Here is a 25,081-nt window from a genome sequence, read left to right as displayed (position 1 = left end):
TAGTAGCGGCCCAAGAAGTAGCATACCCTTGTTGTGGCACGACGCTAGTCACAGGGTTTCTGGAACTCTACTCCAGAGTAAACAACTCCAATATCCCTTCACCAACCATTGTTCCCCTCACAATCCTATATCTATCCCCATGTACTGAAGTTTATTGATTACAATTCCATGTGGTATCCTGTCAGTCTTTTGCAAAACCCAGCAGTATCACTACAAACCCATTACCTTTATCCAACTCAGCTGAAGCTGCATTATAAAGCGTGAGCAAGTTACTGAGGCCGACCTACCTTGAGAAAAAGCCATTTTCCCCCATACAGTGTTCCATTTCCGTCTATCCATTATTTTGCTCTTGGCCAACTTCTCCAGTACCCTTGACAAATGCTTCCGATATTCTGATCGGTCGGTAATTTGCTAGATCAGTCTTGGATCCTTCTTTATCCAATGGAACTATTTTCCAATCTTTCCTGCCTCTTGGAACTAACCCATAACTGAAATTTAGATTGAACAAAGTGGTCAAGTGCAGTGACAATTCCCTAGCACCTTCACATGAAATTCGAGCTGGTATACCGTCTAATCTTCAAAAGTTAGGATTAAAACGACCTCGCTTACTCCCTATATGGGAATAAAAGGCGTTTGCTGATTCTATTATTATTATTATTATTATTTACAGCAGGGCTGTTCCAACCTTAGGTAATCCAAGGGCCGCATTACAAAAAAAAAAGTATTTATCCGACGGCCGCACCACTGTGTATCTAGAAATTTGATGAGCAGCAAACCAACCTCGATAGCTGAACAAACGAACAACACTAATCGCGGGCTCACGTTCCACATGAGCGCCCGGAGCATGCGCGATGGAACAAAACAATATAAGAAAGCTTCTTTGACACGTCTAATATTTGAAAAACATGTAGGTATATAGTAATGTAAAAAACACCAAATAAAATTACCAAAATCTATATTAGCGATAGAATTAAAATATCTAATACCTAGATCGCATCTCTGCCACTCTTTTTCATTTAACAATGTTTCAGCTAATTACTCCAGGTGGAGACGGAGAATTGTAGAATAGGTGTCCTTCCTCGATGAGTCTTTGGACTCCCTGGAGGTGTTATGAATAAATAATTCCATTTGCATAAAGGAGGTTCCAATACTTGTTACAAATTACCGACCGATCAGCATATCAGGAATCGTCAAGATTTTGGAAATATTAGTCAAGATCAAAATACAGGAATGGATATATGAAAATGAAATACTGTATGGAGGACAGCATGGTTTTGTGAAGGGTAGATCATGCCTCAGTAAATTGCTCACGTTTTATAATACAGTGACTGCTGAACTGCATAAGGTTAATGGATTTACAGTGATACTGCTAGATTTTGCAAATGCCTTTGACAGGATACCACATGGAATTCTAATTAGTAAACTGCAGCAAATACATGGGGATGGATACAGGGTTGGTGAGAAGGATAGAAGAGTTGTTGATGGAGAGCCATCAGAAAGTAGTTTATTCAGGAGTGTGGTCCAAAAGAAGGCCTGTTACTAGTGGTGGGCCACATGGTTCTGTTCTTGGACCACTGCTATTTAATTTGTTCATTAATGGTATGGGAAAGGATCTGAGAGGAACTGTTCATTAATTTGCTGATGATGCAAAGTTGGGTAGAGCAATAGTGAATGCACATAATGTCAGAATTTTTCAGGATGATTTGGATAAATTGGCAGTCTGGGCTGAGGAGAATGGATATCAGTTTAATGTAGCAAAGTGTAAGGTTATGCATTTCGGAGTGAAAGAATTAGCATCAGTATATATCATTGGGGGAACTGTACTTCAGGTGGTTGACGAAGCCAGAGATTTGGGTGTGTTGGTGGATAGGGAGTTGAAGTTTAGGGGGGTACATAGCAAAAGTGGCTAAATCAGCTCATCAGATCACTTAGTTACTGAAGAATACTTTGACAAACAGATAAGCAAGTTATTGTTCCTCTGTATTGAGCCTTGATAAGACCCCCATCTTGACTACTGTGCCTAGATCTGGACCCCTGGGTTTCTTCTTGATGGGGAGGAGGTAGAGAGGATCCAGATGCGAGTGACCAAGATGATAGCTGGTCTATGGAATGAACCCTACGAGAACAGGTTGAAGATCTGTGGGCTAAAGAAATTGGTTGATAGGCAGAAAAGGGGGTGATATGATTGAGACATTCAAATTACTAAAGGTTTTTTTTTACAAGATTAATTCAGAGGAAATTTTTCAGACCAGGTCTGGTGATTGGAGAACTAGGGGCCATCCATGGAAACTGAGCAAGAGTGTGGTTAGCAAGGGTGTTAGAACTAGGTGTTTTGCTTGGAGAGTGGTAAATGAGTGGAATAAGCTGCCAGAATTTGTTGTGGGTGCAATGACTGTAAATGAGTTCAAAGCAAAGTACGATAGATACTGTGAGAATGCCGAATAGTTGTTCTTGATGTGATGTTTAGGGTCTGCCGCGATAAGTCTAAGGACTTCTTGGAGTTGCCCATAATAATAACAATAATAATACGCATTTGATTCAGATTATTTTACTTTTTCGCTCGTGCAATCAAAACCACAGTCGAGCTGCGCACAAATGCACCGCAGGATGCATCCGGTCCGCGAGCAGTGCTTTGGACAGCCCTGATTTACAGCATCTCCATAGAATCCGGAGATTCATCGTGGGAGATCTAAATTAACCATCTTACAAATCCTATCATACCGCTCCTTGAATCCATTCGCCATCAGGGAACTCACAACCAATTCTAGCAAATCATCCCACTCACTCTCCATGCAAAAAAACCTGGTCTGCACACCCCTCATAATCACACTCTTACACAACTTCCATGAATGTCCTCTACTTCTCTCACTATTTGTCACATATAGAAAATTTTCACTTGCATCAATTCTATAAAACCCCTTTAATACCTTAAAAATTTCTATCTGTCCTCTCTTCTTTGCCTGTCAACTAAACTTTATAACCCACAAACCCTCAATCTATCCTCGGGAATATTCCATAGAGCTGTCACCATCTTTCTCACTGGTCTCTGAATCCTCTTCACCACCTCCTGTCCCCAAGAAACCCGGGTGACCAAATTTGTGCAGATTAGTCAAGATATGGCCGAAACATAGGTAAAGAGTGATCATAACTTCCTTATTTTTACTTGTTAGCATGTTTTTCAACATCCAAGTAATTGTTGAACTATTTTACCAAATAATAAATTTAGTTTAATCCTTTATCCAAGTGTGAGTAAACAAAGTTTGCGCCTGAAAATATCTTCAGGACTGCGGCAAGGTAGTAGAACACTGGGCAACTCGTAGCAAAGGTGTACCAAGCTAACATCACTCCTATCTCCCATAATGCAAAACACATCTCCTTGCGGATATGTATAATATTATGCATTAAGGATCCGCAAGGAGATGTGTTTTGCATTATGGGAGATACTGAGATAAGAATGATGTTATCTTGGTCCACCTTTGCTACGAGTTGCCCGTGTTGTACTACCTTACCCCAGTTTTGAAGATAGTTTCAGGCGCAAACTTTATTTGCTCACACTTGGATAAAGGATTAAACTAAATGTATTATAGTCTAACCAAGTGAAAAATAAACGTTCAATATTTTACCACATTTTGCAATAGGCCATCTGAAAACTTTATCTCTTTGTAAACCACTCTCCTCAAATTTGAAGCCTCGTAAATTTCCTGTAAACCAATTCCATCAATGTGATACACCATATGCAACCTTTTCAACACGAAGTGCCAACCTTATATTTTGCAATATTGAATAACAATCGTCCCTTTCCAAGAATGCCAATCTGATTAAATCATCCCTAGTATATCTACATCACCTTTATCAACTGTTCCTCTCCCTAGTTTTGCATCATCAGCAAACAAATGAATAACTACTCATAAATCTTTCCCTATATCATTGATATACAAATTAAAGAGTAGTGGCCCTGGTACCGAACCCTGAGTTACTCCTATTCACCATCATTCTCTAGACTGCACTCCACCATATACTACTTTCTGTTGTCTGTCCGTCAGCCATTCCTGTATCCATGCTACTATCCTCATATCCATTCCCATCCTCTCCAGTTTTTGTTATAGGTTTCCGTGTAGATTCTGTCAAATGCCAAATTCTATCAAAAAGTAGCAGTATCATGGTGTAGCTATTGCTTTTATTCAGAACTGGATAAAAGCAATGGCTAGACCATGATACTGCTACTCTTTATTATCAAATGTGAATAAGTTACTAAGATAGGACGTACCCTTTACGGAGCCATGCTCCCCAATATAAAATATTACATTCCTATCCACTCACTCTGGTATTTTACCTTTCTCCAACTTTTCCAGTACTTTAACAACCACTCCCGATATATTAATTGGTTTGTAGTTTGTTACTTCTGTCTTGAAACCACCTTTATGCAATGGTACTATCTTATCCTCTTTCTACTCCATGGAACCCTGACAGAGATGAGACTTAGATTGAACAAGTTCGTCAGAGGCAATGTCAATTCCCTTGCACATTCATGTGGTACACAGGATGATATAGCATCCAGTCTTACTGGTTCACATTCATATTTTTTATATGCTGAACACATCCTGTTCATCTACTTCAATGTTGATATTCATCTCTGTATCATCAACAACTGTAAAATCACCACCTGGATGATACACCTTTGCAAAATGATCATTCAGCAATTCAACTATTTCTTTTGGTTCAGTTACCTTCTTACAATGACCATTATTTAAAGTCATTCTATAATAGTCATTTTTCCTCTTACTGGCTACATAACGAAAAAAGTCTGTTGAGATTGCTTTGGCTTGGTTGGCTAATTCTCTCTCCTAGTATGATCTGACCTTCCTTACCATACTAGTTCATTTCTTGCTTGCACTTCGTACTGTTTATGAGTATTCTGATCACTTTTTTTTTGTTATATTTCCTCTACAATGTTTTATTTTTCTGCAGCTCTTGCTTTATATCCCTAATCATCCACTTAATTCCAACTTGGTTTATTCTCCCGACCTTGGGTGTTTTCTCCTCTTTCCAGCCTCTTCGGACTAACTCAGAGCCGACACTTACGTTAAACTTTGTGGTTGGTCAAAGGCACTGACAGTTGCCTGGCTCCTTCACATAAAACTCGTGCTGGTATACCATCTAATCCCATAGCTATATTCACACCAAGGTTCTGTAATATGCTATGTATCAGCATCATTTTATCAGCACCATGAGGTACTTTCTTTTACCTCAGTTTTTATATGTTTTTGCTTCTCTCGTTATTATAATATCTCCACATGGATGACATTCTCTTGCAATGTGTTCATTTAACTCATCGTAGGAGACCCAAATCAACCATCCTATACACAAATCGTATCATGCCGCTCTTTGAATCTATTCACCGTCACAGAACTCACATCCAAATTTGGTAATCCATTCCACTCACTGCTCTCCATGCAAAAATTCTGGTTCGCACACCTACCAACCACACTCTTACATAACTTACACGGATGTTTCCTAGTACTTTGGTTTTGTCATGTATTGAAAAATTTCACTTGCATTAATTCTATAAAACCCCTTTATATTGTGATTTATAGAAAGAACATATCGAGAAATATATTATTATGATTATAATTAGTATTATATATTGGGCTCTTCATGTGCTTATTTCCTTTATTTTGTTTATTCCCTCTATAGTGAAAACGCATCCAGGAGTCCTTTATCTAGCTGTTGCTATCTCTTTTCTATTTAATCTGGTGTGTGCGCCATTGTTTTGCGAAATTACGTGTTTTGGATTATATGTTTTAACGAGGTAAGCTTACTTTTTAATCTTTATTTCATGTGATAAAAGAAATCAGTAGCGTTTTTTTTTTTAAGTTTGGACGTATAAATCATTTGTGGTTTAAATATATGTCACCGTAATATTCAAAAGAGAACGTATGTATGTTAGGCTATCGACGAGTTTAAATTTTCGTGGTAATACATCGTTTTTAACAATGTGATTACCCATAAAAATCTTATCGTATATTATATGTTTAATAATTATTACATCGTTCCTGATTTGTTTATCTGTATCAGAATTGAAATAGTCTTATCTCCGCTTTCCCCATTTCTTCGTCATTCCAATGTTGGATTTCGGTTCAAGTTTCATCCTCATTGCTTCCCTTTTGATATGAGTAATTATTAATCCGAGCTTGTTCCTGCTATACTGATTACTGAGGGTATATTTTGTTTTAGGATTTTTTTCCATCTCCCAGAAATCAAAGATGAGAAACTGTATTCAAGTAGTCCTGATGCGATCTTATTAGTGTGCAAAAAATAATTTCCTTCTAATATTGATAGCGGCTCTGCATTTTGTTTATTACAGTGTTCTTTAATTTTCAACCTCTTCTTCACTCCATTTTACGACGTATTATCAGTGCTTTCTCTGAGGCTATTAATAGGGCTCAACAAATGATGCAAAATCCTACACTTCTCCCCCCCCCCCTTTTTTTTTTAAATGTTATGGCAATAAATCAGTAAGATTTCCATAAACTGATCACTAGTGCTGCAGTTTTGTTTTGTTTTGTTTTCATTAAATTCTCATGTTCTGTCACTGTTTATTCCTTGCATGGGCATACTCCTTTTCTCTCAACAGCAGTCTGCCTCCTTTTTTACTTTTCCTATCTTTGCAGAAAACATTATACTCCTCCATCTCTAGTCCTATGATGCTATTGTCCTCATCCAACCGTGAAGAGTAGGAGTGAAACTGATGTGTAAAATTAACTAAGAGATTCGTGAGAAAAATGGTTTGGAAGGAATATCATGTGCATAAGGATGTCAGTTCAGTAATTATAAACAGCAGGTCAGATGAGTCACAAGTGTTGTATGGAAAGCCAAGTCAGAGTATGAAAAACTGGCTCTGCAAGTTAAAGACAACCCAAAAGAATTCTATTGTTATGCTGCAATTTGAAAAAAATCTACCAAATGCTGGTGACTGATGTAGAAGTAATTTGTTCAATTAATGAGCAGCCATTTTGCTAAAAGCTATCAATATGGCATATGCAACATTGAACTCTCTGCTACCTCTTCACTGCATGAAAACTTGTGTGAATGAGGAGGAAGTACAAGAGCTGTTGCACAAACTGAATAAGAATTCTGCAATTGGAATTGATGTGATATCAGATGTTAAGAGTGTTCAGCTGAGCTGGCTATTCTCTTGACTAGACTAGACTATATAATTTGAGTCTCAGAACAGGGAAGATGTATGGTAATCCCATTGCACAAGCGATGCAAAGACCAATGTATTCAACTATCAGTATCTATCAGGAGTGGTGGCAGAAGATTTTTGAAAAGTTGGTTAGGGCTTGCATTCAGAAATGTGTTGACAGAGAATCTCTACTTGTCAATGGCTGATTGACAGATATCAAAGCGGTAGATTGGGGTGTGAATCTGCACACCCCATGAAATTCAAGGTAACCAGTGGTGTGCCTCATGGATCAGTTCTTGGTCCATTGTTATTCAATCTATACATTAATGATATTGGCAAGGATTTGACATATTGCTATTTACTGATGATGCAAAGATAGATAGGGTAATCAGGAGTTCTGCTGAGATGTGGTACTGGCAGAATGGGCTGGAATTGTGAGATGTGAAAATGGCTGTCATTTCAATGTAAAGTCATGCACTTTGGTGTGATTAGATATCCACTGTCTTATATTGGTGGGATTATGTCTGAAGAAACTGATCAGGCTAGGGATCTTGGAGTGCTAGTAGATAAGTTCAAGGGCTATGTAGCAAAGATTGTAAATAAAACTCATAGAATAATGGTAATGCTGAAACAAATCTTGATGCATAAATAAAGCCATTTTGTCTCTTTACAAGGCCTTGATAAGACTTCATTTGGAGTATTGCACACAGGTCTGGTCTCCTGGTTTCTAGTATGATTCTGTTACAGTGGAGAGAGTGCAAAGGAGTGTCAGAAATTATCAGGATTGTGGAATACAGGTTATCAAGACAGATTGAGAATTTGTAAGGCTGTGGGCAATAGCAAACAACAAAAAGAGGGATGATTGTGACTTACAAACTTTGGAAAGGGTTATACAAAAATTTATGGAGGTGGGGAAAGGATGCAAGGGCATCCTTTCAACATCATGGAAGTTAAGAATGAACGCTATCAAGAAAGGGATTAGGACTAGATTTTTCTCTCATAGAGTATTGAGTGATTGGAATGGATTGTTGCTGGGTGTTGTGTGTGTAAGTAGCATGAATGAATTCACAAACAGGAATGACAGTTAGCGTGAATAGTATGGCCTCCCATGAAGAGTTTCTGACTTCCTGAAGGTATCTCTTAATAATATTTTATTCCAACAATTTTTGGAGGATTGGACTTGACAAAAAAAAATTCCATCCTCTAATTCTGATACCTCTAGCACGTCTATATAAACTTCATTTCAGGGTCTATAACAAGTTCCACTAATACAGATTCTGACGTGACATCATGCCTTCCACTGGCAATCCTCTCATCCATCCTACAATCATTTTAGAAATTATGGACTTTACAACCGTGTTATAACCATTTTAATTTCCTGATGTTTCGACGTAACATGAAGGTCAAAACATCGAGAAAGCTAGATTCACGATAACGATATTTTTGATCACTAATTGTCCACAACTTTGAGTGTTTAGTTGACTGGTTCACTAAAGAGAATTGGGTTCTTTTCCAAAATATGTAATGTTTTGGTGATTAAGTCTTTATCCTGTATTCAAGCATGAGCAATGGAAAGTTTGCTTGCACTTGAATAAAGCATAAAATCAAGATCTTTGTCAATGTAACTTATTTTTGGTTGATTTGAGCACTTTTGAATTGCACTTTAGAGCATTTGGAAATAGAACACCATACACACAGTATGGTGTGTTATTTCCCTTTTTAAATAACATGAAAAAGCATTTGACATAATCTCTAACTGCTTATATAGAAAAGATGCATAAGGAAGCTTTTGTCTGTTTCAATTAATGGCATTCGATTGTATTTTGTTTTGGGTTCTTGATGTTGCAAATTGCTTCTAGTTTTTTAAATTGTGGCTGTTTGTTTCCATTCTGTTCTTACTTTTTTCTATCTGAAAAAAAGTAAAGATTTTTATTAAACAGTAACATTCTGTAAATGTTTACTCCTGTACTTATTTAAATACAGACCACCAGCATGTAATTCCTTTCTCCCATCAAACTCATCCCATACATCCACATACTCAAGCCTTCTCTTCCTACATGTTCTAGCTACCATTTTGTTCATTGGTGCCCTTCAATTCTCCACTATCATATCTAGGCAGCACACTTGCTATCCAAGCAGTCTTACTCCTAAATCTAACAGTTCAACATCTCCCTCAAATCCCTTGCCACTTGATTTATGCTGCTTCTCAAATCATTATCCCAATCATTTCCATCTTTACAGCTCTAGTCATACACTAAAGTACCTCCCGGCCAACATTACTTTAAAGACATCTACCCTTTTTAATCTACGAATCATTGAATCCCCTAGCATTATTTTCTTTACTTTCCCTCTACCATTTTACTCCCCTGTTTATCCATCTCTACCAAATCATCCTTTCCACATCCACTTCCCAATCCAAATCTCATTCTTTGCTGTCTGCAATGAGCCCTAGATCTCTTTAAAATCAGGTTTGCACTTCTGCTCTTCACTCATCCCAGAATCTTTCTCACTTTCATGCACATTTTGCCTTATATTTTCATGTATCATCTCTTTAGTAAGTTTACAATTCTCATATATAACATATCTTCCTTAATCTCGTACTTTTTTTTTTTTTTTAAGCCTGAAGTTTTCAAAACTGGAAGGCTTGTGTAGCTCATTGGAAGTGGTGCTTGCATTCTCAGCACTGGGCTGCCCAAAGAAGATACTTAAGTTTGTCTAGTTGCTGATGGAAGGAACTTTTGAGCCTTCGCTGGTTCCTGAGTTGACCTCTGACATGGACAAGCAGGTTTTTTGTCCCAGAAACGAAAATTAACTGTAGAACTCACTATTTCAGACAGAAATATATCCTGTTAGGGTGGGTACCAAGAGATGGTAGCATTAGTTTGCCAGTCTCTTCATCGGTTGCTGCTTATAATTAGTGATAGTCTTGGGCCAGCTATCTCTGATTGGCTACTGATGGAGGTTGAACTGCTCACTCAGTCTCCAGAAGCTAGATAGCATTTAAAAAAAAAAAAAAAAGTCTTGCTCCCTATAAGGGAATAAAAGGCAGTATCCTTTTTACAGCAAAACTGTTACCATCCCATACATTCAAAGCAAATCTGAAAAAATATCTAGAGTGTTTGATAAATAGCCATACACCATATTTAACCATATATCAAATTGGCAACTCACCTGTTCATCTAAGGACACTCTTCATCAGATCCAGGAGTATATGAAGTGGCCTGTTCTTGTGACCTGGATTATTATGGACAGACAAGAACTGTTAACATCTGCCTTGGAGACAATAATACATTTGACACTACTATCATTATAGTAAGTTGAGAAACTGCACAAAGGTCGTGAGTAAAAAGATTGTGCTTACTGGTTGGTGAAAGAGGATAGTGAATGCTCCAAGGTTGTTATTGTGAAAGGTAGTTATTGTAGTCTGAGTGTTTGATCTCTCATGAGTTTTCAGACTCCATGGAGACTTGAAAGTAATACTTATGTTTTGTTTTAGATGCATGTAATAACTGGCAAACACTATAGGCTGGATCAGGGGTTCCCAACTGTATGCCTGCAGGCACCATGGTGCCCGTCGATCAATTTGTGTGTGCCCACTGCTGTTCAACCGTGTGCCGTATAGTTTGAAATAATCACACAATTCATGGCATGCGTTAATGACACATGACGAGTATTAAACGCATACAATGTAAAGTAGATGTTCATTCCAGTTTAAGAACTGGAATATCATCATATTCTCCTAATTATGAAGCACTGGTCAATGAAATGCAGTGCCAAAGATCACACTAACTTACATATATATATTTAAATTTTTATATAATGTAAACTTAAGTAATAAAACATTTGATTATAATGTAAGCTTTGTATGTATTCATTTAACAAACAAATTCAAAAAATTTGTTTGAAAAAATAGATGGTGCCCGTCACCCTATCGGTATTTTAGAATGTGCTCTAGGAAAAAAAAGGTTGGGAACCCCTGGGTTAGATGGTATCTACTAAAAATCATTATCTGGCACTTCTGTGGAGTACTTAAACTTGTCATTGGAGACTGCTCTAATCTTCAACTCTACTCCACTTCTTACCACCATTTTAAATGTGTGTTTTGTCCACTTTATATTTCCTCACTAAACAAATTCACAGCACTGATTCATTTGTAATATCCTGACTTTCTCATTTGATCCAGCTTATGTTGACTTTCTGATGTTTTATATTATGTAAAATCTAAAACAGGCCTATTGGTTGTCGGAAAATAAAATTGATTAAAAAAATTAGAAAAAGTAAATCCTTAGCCTGCCCACAGTGTGAATAAATGAACTATAGGTTTACAAATAAATCTTTTGTAGGGTGGGGACCACAGTGTATTGAATTATACTATTTGCCAAAAAAAATCAAAATGCAAAGTTGCTATGTGGTTTGGGACAGAAAAAGAGGTATTATTACTGCATGGCATTTTGATAGTCCTAAGACTTATCTTTAGAGATCAAAACTATCAACTATATCGTGCCTCTCCTTGAAACTATTAACAAAGCGCTTGCAACTAACTGTTGCACAACAGCTAAAAATCTAGTCCTTGCATCCTTGATAATCACTTATCCAACTTCCAGAAATGACTTCTTGTCCTGGTCTCTAGCCAGTTGCTAAAATATTTCTTCTGTATTAATCCTATGAAATCTTAAGTAACTCAAATGTTTCTTTGTATCCTTTCATTTCTCTTATCATCCAACTTTATAGAGCAGACCACTCGCCATCTTGGTTACTTTCCTCTGTGTCCTCTTCACTTCCTCATCTCAAAGGAATCCATGTGACCAGATATTAGCACAGTAATCCAGATGTTGTCATGAGGGCTTTTATAAAGAGGACTGATATCTTTGCTTGTTAGTGTGGTCTTCAATAACAAAGTAATCCTGTGAGCTACTCTGACTGCCTTATATGCCTTCTAAATTTTAACTATCTACTATTACCCCCAAATCCATATGACTACTTTGCCCCAATTGGAGGCAATATAGCTGCCTTAGTTATTATGGTAAATTTAGTTTAATCCTTTATCCAAGTGTAAGCAAACAAAGTTTGCACCTGAAGTATCTTCAGGGCTGAGGCAACTCGTAAAGGTGGACCAAGCTCTCATCACCCCTTGTCTCAGTATCTCCCATAATGCAGGGCACATCTCCTTGCAGACATGTATAATTCTATGCCCCAAGGGAAGGGCCACTACCCAGATCGATTTCGACCTTTATTGGGGTCTCGTCAGTGGGAGCCAGACCCAGAGTGCTTTGCATTATGGGAGATACTGAGACGAGTGATGAGAGCTCGGTTCACCTTTACCATGAGTTGCCTCAGTCCTGAAGATACCTCAGGCACAAACTTTGTTTGCTTACACTTGGATAAACTAAATTTATTATAGTCTAACCAAGTGGAAATAAACTTCCAACTTAGTTATGGATAGGTCTTGTGATCCTATGACCAAATCCAACTTTTACCCAGTTCTCTCCATCACATGCTGTTTCAAATAATTATCCCTCAGTAAGTATAAATTCCATTCTTTCTTGCCATGTGATCTTTTCTCTGACATTGAAGTCTTTCCCCCCCCCATAATAATTACTCAACTTGCACTCATTGTACTAACTTGCTGATGCATGTCTTTTCCATATCATCTCTAGCCTATAGCAGCATGCAATTTCATATTTTATCTTATTGGTCTCAATCTTGCATCAGATTGTCTCAAAAGAAGTGCCATCTGCAGTACTAACTCCTACTCTTGTTTGCTGCAATTCATTGGCAGTACCTTACTGTATCCTCCCTGAAAATATTAAATCCATTATATTCTATTCCTGTAATTCACCTGCTGATAACTTTTGGTGCCATTGCACTAAGCAGTGTCAAACTCCCTTTTATCCCTGATACTTCTACATCAATATATATAGAAACTATAGCATCCCCTTAGTCCCTCCTCATTGAATCCTCACTGTGACTACCCATTCAATATTGTTTGAGGTTAAATGCTACATTTTTGTTCATTCACTCATTTGCATCATGGATGTGCCTTCCCACACTTGCCTAAATCTTCCCTAATTTCATTAGTTTGACTTTTACTTCTGCACTCTGTGAACAATGCTTTCTGGCCACAACTCCAAATTCATTCAAATGCAGCCCATCAGCATTATACAAAATTTTCTGTCCATCCAATTCAGACCACAGGTTCACAAACTCTGCATTATTACTTCTTAGCTATAATTGCTCTCCTCAGTTATCTTTTTGAGAGTTCTCAAACAGTAATGCAATATAAACAACTTCAGCATTACATTTGCAATAGTTTTCTGCTTGCATTTATAAAATTAACTATGTGCTATAACAGTGGTTATTAACCTTTTCGAAGTCACGGAACACTTTTGATTATAAGAAAATTTTGGGGAACACCAAGAGCATTCGGGTCATAAAACTATAAATATTTATAAATAAATAAACTATAACTATAAATAAACAATAACTTTTTATAAAAATGGAACTTCTTTTAATGTGATACTTGAGCTTGTTGGCTTTCAGCAATATCAGGTCTAATATGTGACAAAGAGATGACCCTCATCTCTTTGTCTATATTAGTAAGTCTTTCACGCCTTTTAGTTTTTATATTGGTTAATATTGAGAAACCAAGCTCTCACCAATATGATGTTGAAAACTAACAAAATTTTCGGTGCCCTTGTGGAGAGAGCTGGGTATTCGGCTTGGACAAAAATCCAAAATTCCTGGAGTTATTTCAGAGAATTTAATTTTTAGAGTACGATCCATTGATAAGGTAACTAATTTTTCTTCTTGTAATGAAAATTCACAACTCAATGTATTAACTGTGCCAAATGAATTTCGTATTCAGTCATAATTGTGTGTATTTAAGGAAGGAAAGTAACTTGAAATCTTTTCTTCCAATATTGTTAACTGTTCTGGTATAACGGAAATAATTCCCTCGACATTTTTATTCAGAGTAGCCAATTGTACTCTGAACTGTGTCGTGACATCTTTCACCGGCGGAACACTTGTAAACAGTGCGCAGAACACAAGTGTTCCGGGGAACACCGGTTAAGAACCACTGTGTTATATCTATATAACAAAGCTTGATATGCTTTTAGATAGGTAATTCAAAACTTTTGAAACATTTATTTCATGGCTTCATATAAAGAATGAGGATCTTTTAAGGAAAAATCCAGTTTGGAAATTTTTGACAAGTATTTCCAAATGATTATTTGGAAGAACTGATTTTACTATTCTAATAATGCCATTGCCTGAAGCAACTTATCTATTTGTGTGTGTGTAAAATCTTAGTATGGAACTGATAGTCCTGAAATAATTTGAGTGTACAGAATTAGTTGTGTTAATTTCAATCATGTTCTGTGGTAGTAGTAATTAAAAATGAACTCCATATAGATTCATATTTTCACGTTTTGAATTTTTCAGCCACAATGCAGTTGTTTGTGAGAGGAGGAAAGATACATACCTTTGAATTGGAGGAAAATGAAACCATCTCCTCACTGAAAGTAAATATTGAACTTTTATTTCTTATACTCGGCTACCTGAATGTTTAATTTTGCTTTTAAATTATGCTGAACTAGTTTTGTTATCTTTTTTACTGTATTGACTTGTAACTCCACCCAAGTACAAAATAATTTAGCTGCTGACATTTTTCTAAATTTCAAACCAACCAAAACACTACAGCCAAGTAATTGTGGAAACAGTTAAAAATGTGTAATGGACAACAACTATTTTCCTATCATAGCACCCACTAGGCTGGTTTAGGGTGGTCTGCAGCACTGTGGTAAAATAATCAGCTGTTTGCCTTTTGCTGTTTTTTTATATTAAACATCTGTTTTTCATTATCTTTCTGTTCAAAGAAATTTACTAGAAGATATAGTCTTGCTTTCTTAAAACCCTGATACTCTTGTGACCTATTCTTCTTATTCTATTCTATTAACTTTCTTATACTTTATATCCTACCGGCTGCGCCATTTATGTTGTGTCCCATTTTATGATTCTTATTCTATCTAACAATTCCCGCTTATCTATGTTCTTCTATTATCTACGCTCGAGATATCACCAAAAATTTACTAATACTTAAGTTATTTCTCCCCTTAGTACTCCTAATATTTGTATTTATACTGCGCCTTTTGGGATATTTAGTTTAAGATATTATATACAAAAACAAGGAGAAAAAACTCAAATATGTCTGAAAGTGTAACTATATTGCAGTCGTGACACTTTATCTCGTTTCTTAACATTAACTTCCCGCGTGATTAGGTTCGTATTTTTTCAAGTGGTGCATTGGACAGCAATTTCAGACAATTCTTTTATCATTGAACAAAGGAGGTTTATTAAATTTCTTAACATGGTACAATTCAAATTTTGTGATTTCTCAATTTAATGCTAAACTAAATACTTACAAACTAACATTAGCTTATTACAAGTAATTAGGCTATGATCCTATAATGAGTATTACGATCATGCCGCCATACACATTCAACACGAAAATTCATTTGGCATGGACAAATAAGATTAATTCACACTTTAACTATTCAAACTTAAATCATCATCATCATCATCAAATTCCTGCCATGTACCCTCAAGGGGTGTACAGGATATGACAGTACTACATGAAAAAATTACATCATTACTAACTTCCTATCTACAATTTTCCTCCAAATCAGTCTGTTACTTGTCAAGACTCCAACATTATCAGATCTTATATTTCTATCATCTAAGGCACTTTGTACCGTATCAATCCACCTATATCTTGGTCTTCCTCTGGGTCGTTTTCCTGCCAACTTGGCAGAGAACACTTGTTTTGCTAATCTTTCCTCTCCCATTCTATTTAAGTGACCATACCATCTGAGATTAGCTCTGCTAACGCATTCCTGGATGCTGACAATGTCAAGTTCTTTCCTAATATCCTCATTTTTAATATGATATTGCCATTGATGCCATCTGTTCACGCCTCTAATTTTTCTCAGGACTCTCATATCTGCGGTCTCTAGTCTTTGGTCAAGTGTTTTACTTCTGACCCAGCTCTCCGATCCATAAGTTAAAATTGGTTTGAACACTGTCTTGTATAGCTAATTTAGTGTTCTGACTAATTTCTCTCTTATTCCATATGAATTTATTCAATTGACTTCCTACCATACCAGCTTTCTTGATTGTTGTCTATTTCCATATTTAATTTACCATCTTCACTAAAAATCATGCCTGAGCAGCTGAAATGTTTTACTTGTTCCACAGGTTTCCCGTTCACAACACAGTTGACATTTTCAACAATTCTACCTATTTTCATTGTCTTTGTCTTTTTATTGCTGACCTTCATACCATATCTATTACAACAGCTATTCAATTTAGTCAGAGAATCTTGCAGACTTGTAGCGGATTTATTTAGAAGTATAACATCATCTGCATAAAGCAAAGAGCTGACATTAACATCTCCAATTTTGATATCAGGTTTAATACCACATTCCTTCATAATGTGATCCATATAGATAATAACAGAGGGGATAATGTACATCCTTGTCTCACACCAGATTTAACATTAAACCATCTTCCTGTACTTCCTTCAATTCTAACTGCTGACTCACAACTCAAATAAAGACTAAATATTGCTTGATATAATGCCCCATTGACACCATATAACTGCAGCGTATTGAATAGCTTCTCTCTTGGCACCTTGTCATATACCTTTTCCAAATCGACAAAACTTAAATACAGATCTTTGTTATATTCCCATGCTTTCTCGACTATTTGTCGTAAAGTGAAGATCTGATCCTGACAGCCTCTATTTGGCCTGAATCCAGCTTGTTCTTCACCCAGCTTTTCTTCCACAATTCTTCTGAACCGTTTCTCAAGTATACTTGCATAGATCTTGCCAGGAACACTCAGTAGGGAAATACCTCTGTAATTCTCACATTCAGTTTTATTTCCCTTTTTATATATGGGTACTATGAGAGCTCTACTCCAATCATCGGGAATTCGTCCCTCTGTCCAGGCTTTCTGAACTATGCAGTGCAGCCACTGTAAGACTCTTATACCACCATACTTCAGCATTTCTGGTTGAATATCATCTACTCCTGCTGCCTTTCCACATTTCAAGCCTTTGATGGCTTTTTCTACTTCAAGTATGGATATGTATTCCTGACTGCATGCCTGGTCAGTGTTTTTTATCACTGTGCTGTCATCACTGCTTGTTTCATTTTTTTAGTTTTTCAAAGTAATTACTCCATACTTCAAGGATATCTTTTTCTCCTGTTTTCATTTCACCTTTATCATCTCTAATTCCTTTTACAGCACTCTTTCCTCCATTCCTAAGCTTCTTCAACAACCTCCAGAATATTTTGCCACCTTCTTGATATTTATTTTCTATATTCTTGCCAAAGTCCTCCCATGACTTTTGTTTAGCTAGTTTTACACACTGTTTAGCTTTCTTACATTTGTCTCTGTATTCTGTAAGAGTAAAAGCTGACTTATTTGCCAGGAACTTTTGATATGCTTTCTTCTTTTCCTTCACTGCCTCTTTAACTTCCTGTGTCCACCAGGGAGTTCTGATTTTTTTATCTTTGCACACAACCTCACCACATGCCTCTCTGGCAGAATCAATCAATGTTTCCTTCAGAGTTTGCCACTGAATCTCCAAGGTTTGATTCCTGTTCTAAACTCTTTCATTTTTTCTTCAATAATCTTTGTGTATTTTAGTCTACAGTTCACATCTGAGAGCTGTTCAACTTTTATTCGCTTTAAAACTTTCTTACACGTCATTCTTTTCAATATGAAATTCAATTTTATCCTGCTCATCACTATCAACAATAACATAGTCAATGAGACTTTTCTTATTCCTAGCCTCTTCACTCCATGTGAATTTGTGCACATTTTTATGTTGTAACATGGTGTTAGTAATAACCAGTCCATGTCCTGAGCAGAAATCCAACAGATATTTGCCATTATTATTAGCTTTGCTCTTTTCTCCAAATTTTCCCAAAATATTTTTGTATGTCTCACAATCATTTCCTACTCTACTATTTAGATCCCCAACAAGGACCAACTTTTCCTTTTTCATTGTGTCAGTTGCTTTTTCTAAAGCCTCAAAAAATTCCTCCACTTCTACCTTAGTAGAACCTTCTGTGGGACCATAGGCACAAATAAGTCTCATTGTCCAGTTCCCCATTCTCATATTTGCCCACATTACTCTACTTGAGACTGACTGCCATTCAAGAAGATTAGCCTCGTATTTTGTGTTGAATACTATGGCTACTCCTTCTTTTCCTTGATTGTTATTGCCTGAATATAACATTTTGTATTTATTGCTCAGAAAGATCTCACCAGTTTTGGTCTTTTTTGTTTCAGTCACCCCTATTATGTCGATCTGGTACTTATCTAATTCCTCAGCTAGCTCCATTTCTTTGCCATTCAGGCTTCTTACGTTGATAGTACCGATCTTTAACTCTGGTGATGTTGAGTTGGGGTTTGTTTTCAGATTTGTTCCAGTAGCTGACTTTTCGCTGTTCGCCCTGGTTCCCTGGCGAAAACAACGGGGGCCTTGTTTAACCGGGCGACGCCCCAGCCGGCATGAAATTTTGTCATGTTGTACCATCATTTTATATTTTGGTTTAACCAATAAGAATACAATTTGGTCGGCTAAATCCCAAATTGCCAGCCCATCCTCGTTCGTTCAGTATCAAAGTAGATACCCAACAGGGTGCACCACGAGAAGGTGAGGATTGGACATTAGGTCAGAAGCCCTGGTCTGTTCTCCGCATTCCTTTAAAGGCTATGTGGAGGTCTCCTCTCAGTTATACAGCTTTGACCCTTAAGCACCTTTTTTTTTATATATATATATATATATATATATAAAAATTTTACTTCTCATCTACCTTCCAGCATGGAATCAAGCCTATCTTCGTCGTATTAAAAAATAAAGTGCAATTATTGTCCTGTTGTTTCAGACCTCGGTTCTCGAATAATGGTCACTAAGAATATTCATCCTGGAAGCTATCAGCATGGATTCTGTCCCTCTTGATCCACAGCAAACTTAACATTTCCCCACCTTCTGACAAGTCAAAATTGAAGGAACTTACGTAGGTATTTTTATTTTTTTTTGGCATGGAGGCAGAAACCAGCTTATATTACCATTCTGTGACCCCAAAGGCCTTTTGCACTTTTGTCAGTTACCTTTTGGTTAAGCACTTGAGGGCTGACTTCACTTTTCAGATTTCCTTCTGCCAATGACAAAGCATGTCAGGACTCCATATTTCTGACAGATTATATAAATTGACCTCTCACTGACTGTATTCCCTAACCATACATGTAGCGAACTCGCATATATTTGGAATCAGTGCTCTACAGAGAATGCAACGACAACTTGTCATGAAAATGTGAAACATAAAATAGGTTATGCAATTTTAACACTAATTTCCATGCGAGAGGAATGGCAAGGTGATCAGTGGTATGTAGACAACATTGTTGACTTCAGGGTTACCAAAACATTTGTCATTTCTTACAAGGAAGATCTTACTTCACTACAGATTATTAAAACATTAAAAGCGTCATTAAAACAAACACCATAAGATCAGTGAAATTATGCTTATAGTGCATGGTTTGCTATAGTAAATAATTTTGGTATGAAAGATTTCTCTTTCCACCTCATTGTTTATGAAATAAAACGAAATCGCAGGAACCGTACAGTGCACAAATTGACATGGAAAATACAATGGCGAGATAGAAGAGACTGGAAGAGTGAAATTATCAAATTTCAGAACTTAGATTACATTATCATTTACTCGATCTTCATACTAAACTAAATATCTGCAGTCTGCCATTAAAATCAAAAATAACCTGAAAACTTCAGTCAAGTTTAATTTTTCACCTTCACTTAAATGTGATTCACACACAAATTAAAGAAATATATGGCGTTTCTTTAATTTGAAGTTTAAAAGTTATGCAGTTTGTGGGGAAACAACTTATTTTGTTTGAAATTTCCTTTTCTCATTTAAATCATATCACAATATTAATATTTTCTTTCTTTTGTTAGTTAATTTAACAAACTCCTTTATATTTTATATATTTTATTGGATGCAAGAATTTTTCTGTTAATTAATTCAACTATTATCTTTTATGCAGGGTTCTAATTTATTTTATTTATTCTTCATGTTACACCATGATAGCTGAGAATTTTATATTCTTAAGATATCAGGGTGTAACAATATGTCTGTCTTAATTTCTTTAGTTTTGACTTTTCACTTCTCCATTCTCAGTGAACAAAACTCTCTGGACACCTGAGTCCAAATCCATTTAAGTACAGTGTCCATCAAAGTTCGCATCACTAATGTGATGTGACCTTTGCTGCACATGCTACAACTCTTAAAATAAAATAAACCATGCCCTCCTGTGATAGATCTTAGCAAAACTATTTCTTTCCTTTCTCTTTTCAGAAAAGATGGTCAAAGTGTTACATAAATAACCTTTATATCAGTTGTAAACTACATCAATTTATCAACTTGTTCTAAGAACAAACTGACTTCATCTTCTGACATTGTAGACTATAAAGGATCTTGTGCTTGCAGATTTGCAAGGACTATTAAAATTTGATTCACCTTTGAATGCTTTGTAAGTCAGGACGTAACAATGAAGCATTCCAATCATTATCGGAGGCCAAAGAAGAATTCGGAACTCAATGAGGGAGGCCATACATCACTCGCACCCACATCGTACCTTCTTGAAATCATTCACACTAGATGCACTTAAGACTTCAACGGGCGAACTCTTTCTACTCACTGCTTGATATAGTGTAATACTCTTTCAGAAGTTATATTGCCCTTCTTTCTCTTGTTTACTAGTATCTGTACTCCATGTATGCTGTCCCCATAACCTGTAGTTCATAATCTAGATTGAACATTTTGTAAATGTTTTTTTTTCCCTCCACCTTTTCTACAACTTCATGTACTTGAAAACACATAACATGCAATCAAATATGTCCACAGTGCAATCATATCAAGGTCTCAGAAGGGGGGGGGGGGGTTCTCCCATTGCTCATTGGCTATATGTGACTTAGTAATCCAACCATAGTGGGTGCCATGAGGATTTTTATTATGGTTTCTATTTTACTGTCATGCATTGCTTAATGACATGCCTAGATGATTATACTTTGAATGCCATTAAAAAAAATAATAATAAATTTAAAAAAAAAAACCAGTTCTAAATTATGTAACACCTCCAAGGAATTCAAGGACTTGTTGCAGAAGGGCACTCTACTCCACTTCGCTATACATGTGCCTCATTTGATGGAATACTGAATGTTTATTAAATATATATTAAAAATAACATTTTTAGACACATATGATCATCAAATTCCTGCAATGTACCCTCAAGGGGTGTACAGGATATGATAGTACTACATGAAAAATTTCCATCATTACTACCTTCCTATCTACAATTTTCCTCCAAATCAGTCTGTTACTTATCAAGACTCCAACATTACCAGATCTTATATTTCTATCGTCTAAGGCACTTTGTACTGCATCAATCCACCTATATCTTGATCTTCCTCTGGGTCGTTTTCCTGCCAACTTGGCAGAGAACACTTGTTTTGCTAATCTTTCCTCGTCCATTCTGTTTAAGTGACCATACCACATGAGATTAGCTCTGCTAATGCATTCCTGGATGCTGACAATGTCAAGTTCTTTCCTAATATTCTAGTTTTTAATATGATATTGCCATTGATGCCATCTGTTCACGACTCTAATCTTTCTCAGGACTCTCATATCTGTAGTCTTTGGTCAAGTGTTTTACTTCTGACCCAGCTCTCAGATCCATAAGTTTAAAACTGGTTTGAACACTGTCTTGTATACAGCTAATTTAGTGTTCCGACTAATTTCTCTCTTATTCCATATGAATTTATTCAATTGACTTCCTACCATACCAGCTTTGTTGATTCTGTTGTCTATTTTCATAATTAATTTACCATCTTCACTAAAAATCATGCCTAAGTAGCTGAAATGTTTTACTTGTTCTACAGGTTTCCCAGTTCATAACACAGTTGACATTTTCAACAATTCTACCTATTTTCATCATATTTGTCTTTTTAATGCTCACCTTCATACCATATCTATTACAACAGTTATTCAATTTAGTCAGGGAATCTTGCAAACTTGTAGCGAATTTAATTAGAAGTATAACATCGTCCGCATAAAGCAAAGAGTTGACATTAACATCTCCAATTTTGATATCATGTTTAATAGACTTCATAATGTGATCCATATAGATAATGAATAACAGAGGGGGATAATGTACATCCTTGTCTCACACCAGATTTAACATTAAACCATCTTCCTGTACTTCCTTCAATTCTAACTGCTGACTTACAACTCAAATAAAGACTAAGTATTGCTTGATATAGTGTCCCATTGACACCATGTAACTGTAGTGTATTGAATAGCTTCTCTCTTGGCACCTTGTCATATGCCTTTTCCAAATCGACAAAACTTAAATACAGATCTTTGTTATATTCCCGTGATTTCTCCACTATTTGTCGTAAAGTGAAGATGTGATCCTGACAGCCTTTATTTCACCTGAATCCAACTTGTTCTTCAACCAGCTTTTCTTCCACAATTCTTCTCAACCGTTTCTCAAGTATACTTTGTCTCTGTATTCTCCAAGAGCACAAGCTGACTTATTTGCCAGGAACTTTTGATATGCTGTCTTCTTTTCCTTCACTGCCTCTTTAACTTCCCGTGTTCACCATGGAGTTCTAATTTTTCTATCCTTGCAGACAACATCATCATAATATCTCTAGCTGAATCAATCAGGGTTTTCTTCAAGGCTTGCCATTGAATCTCCAAAGTTTGGAGATTCAGTGGCAAGTACACTTTGGTTCCTGTTCTCAAACTCTTTCATTTTTTCTTCAATAATCTTTGTGTATTTTAGTCTACAGTTCACATCTGAGAGCTGTTCAACTTTTATTCGCTTTAAAACTTTCTTACACGTCATTCTTTTCAATATGAAATTCAATTTTATCCTGCTCAAGACTAAATAGTGATCACTTCCAATTTCAAATCCTCTGTACACTCTGGTGTCCTGCACCAGGGAGAAAACATCACTATCAACAATAACATAGTCAATGAGACTTTTCTTATTCCTTGCCTCTTCTCTCCATGTGAATTTGTGCACATTTTTATGTTGGAACATGGTGTTATTAATAACCAGTCCATGTCCTGAGCAGAAATCCAACAGGTATTTGTCATTATTATTAGCTTTGCTCTTTTCTCCAAATTTTCCCAAAAAACATTTTTGTATGTCTGACAATCACTTCCTATTATTTAGATCCCTAACAAGGACGAACTTTTCCTTTTTCATTGTGTCAGTAGCTTTTTCTAGAGCCTCAAAAAATTCCTTCTTCTATTCTTCCACTTCTGCCTTAGTAGAACCTTCTGTGGGACCATAGGCACAAATAAGTCTCATTGTCCAGTTCCCCATTCTGATATTTGCCCAAATCACTCTACTTGATTTGTAGATTTGAATACTATGGCTACTCCTTCTTTTCCTTGATTGTCATTGCCTGAATATAACATTTTGTATTTATTGCTCAGAAAGATCTCACCAGTTTTGGTCTTTTTTTGTTTCAGTCACCCCTATGTCAATCTGGTACTTATCTAATTCCACTAGCTCCATTTCTTTGCCATTCAGGCTTCTTATGTTGATAGTACCGATCTTTAACTCTGGTGATGTTAAGTTGGGGTGTGTTTTCAGATTTGTTCCAGAAGCTGACTTTCGCTGGTTGCCTGGCGAAAACAGCATATGATAGAATGTGTTATAAGACATGTATGATAAGAATTAAAATTCAAATTAGCTTTAGTAGAAATCTGTTCACATAAGCATGTTTAAATAAACATGCTTTGTTTGCTAATATAAATATTATCAAATTAAATTTACCTGAGAAAGCAGGGGTGAATTGCAACTTTAGCTGTAGATGAATTGCATTAAACTTTTCTTTTCAAATGCTGATTAGTACTATGCCAAAGTTTTTCAACATAACCTAGTACAGATTTCCAACAGACAATTCCATGTTATCTCATATACTTAACACGTTCGCTGCCAACTACGATTATACTCATAGTTGATATATGAGCCTCACAAGCCAACTACAAATATACTCGTATGTCGATTACTACCGGCTACGAGATTACTTGTACTGACCTTGAAGAAATGAAAGTGCTTGACGTGCAGGAACTATGCCTGAGGAGTGTGGCAGTCAACATGTTAACATGCACAAGTTGTCCTTTTTTTTTACAATATTTTGTGACATAATTTTGAAAAATCTTCATTGCTGCACATGTTATCTATAATAATTTCAAAAATGAACAGTGGCCACTTACCATCAAAACTCATGAATTAATTTTACTGCTTTTAAATCTTGATTTTCACTTTATCAGTGGAAAAGGTTTTCAGTCATAAATGAATTCAAACAATAGCTAGTGTAACTGCATGAATCAAGTTTTTGAATTCCCTTCTTAAAGCAACTGTCTACTTGAATTCATATTTTTAAATGGATTAAATTAGGTATTAGTCTTCAGTACTATGAATCAGTTTTCTAATGAGTACTTGAGAGTTCAAATTGCTTAAAAGAATGAAATCTTTTATGAAGTAACTTTTTTCATAATCAAAAGGTTAATATATTTAACAATTCTGTAATTAATTTGGGTGTTATTGGTTTATTACAAAAATGAAGGCACAAATATGATATGGTAACATTGTTTCTGGGGCAGTGCTACCTGAAAAAGGTCTAGCACTTGAGTAAACTAATACTTAACTGTACTTGGTTTTCAAAATTTGAATTGCAGATCCACTTAATGAAAGAAGTAGAGCAATTTGAAAGTAACTGGTTTT

The 25,081-nt window shown here is 36.2% G+C and overlaps 1 protein-coding gene across 1 annotated transcript in view; it reads left to right on the top strand.

The window, feature by feature from the left end:
* Positions 1-5,731: 5,731 nt before the first annotated feature.
* Positions 5,732-25,081, top strand: part of RpS30 (ribosomal protein S30) — a 43,300-nt gene continuing 23,950 nt past the window's right edge. The window contains exons 1-2 of the mRNA XM_090409211.1: positions 5,732-5,809; positions 14,630-14,709. Coding sequence (XP_090265337.1) covers positions 14,635-14,709 — 75 coding nt within the window. The 5' untranslated portion in view covers positions 5,732-5,809; positions 14,630-14,634. The remainder of the gene's footprint in view (positions 5,810-14,629; positions 14,710-25,081) is intronic.

Source organism: Typopeltis vanoorti, chromosome 19, assembly GCF_054136105.1.
Source record: "Typopeltis vanoorti isolate ZY-2024b chromosome 19, IOZ_Tvanoo_1.0, whole genome shotgun sequence".
NCBI lineage: Eukaryota > Metazoa > Arthropoda > Arachnida > Uropygi > Thelyphonidae > Typopeltis > Typopeltis vanoorti.
This window is presented reverse-complemented; position numbering and strand designations above follow the sequence as displayed.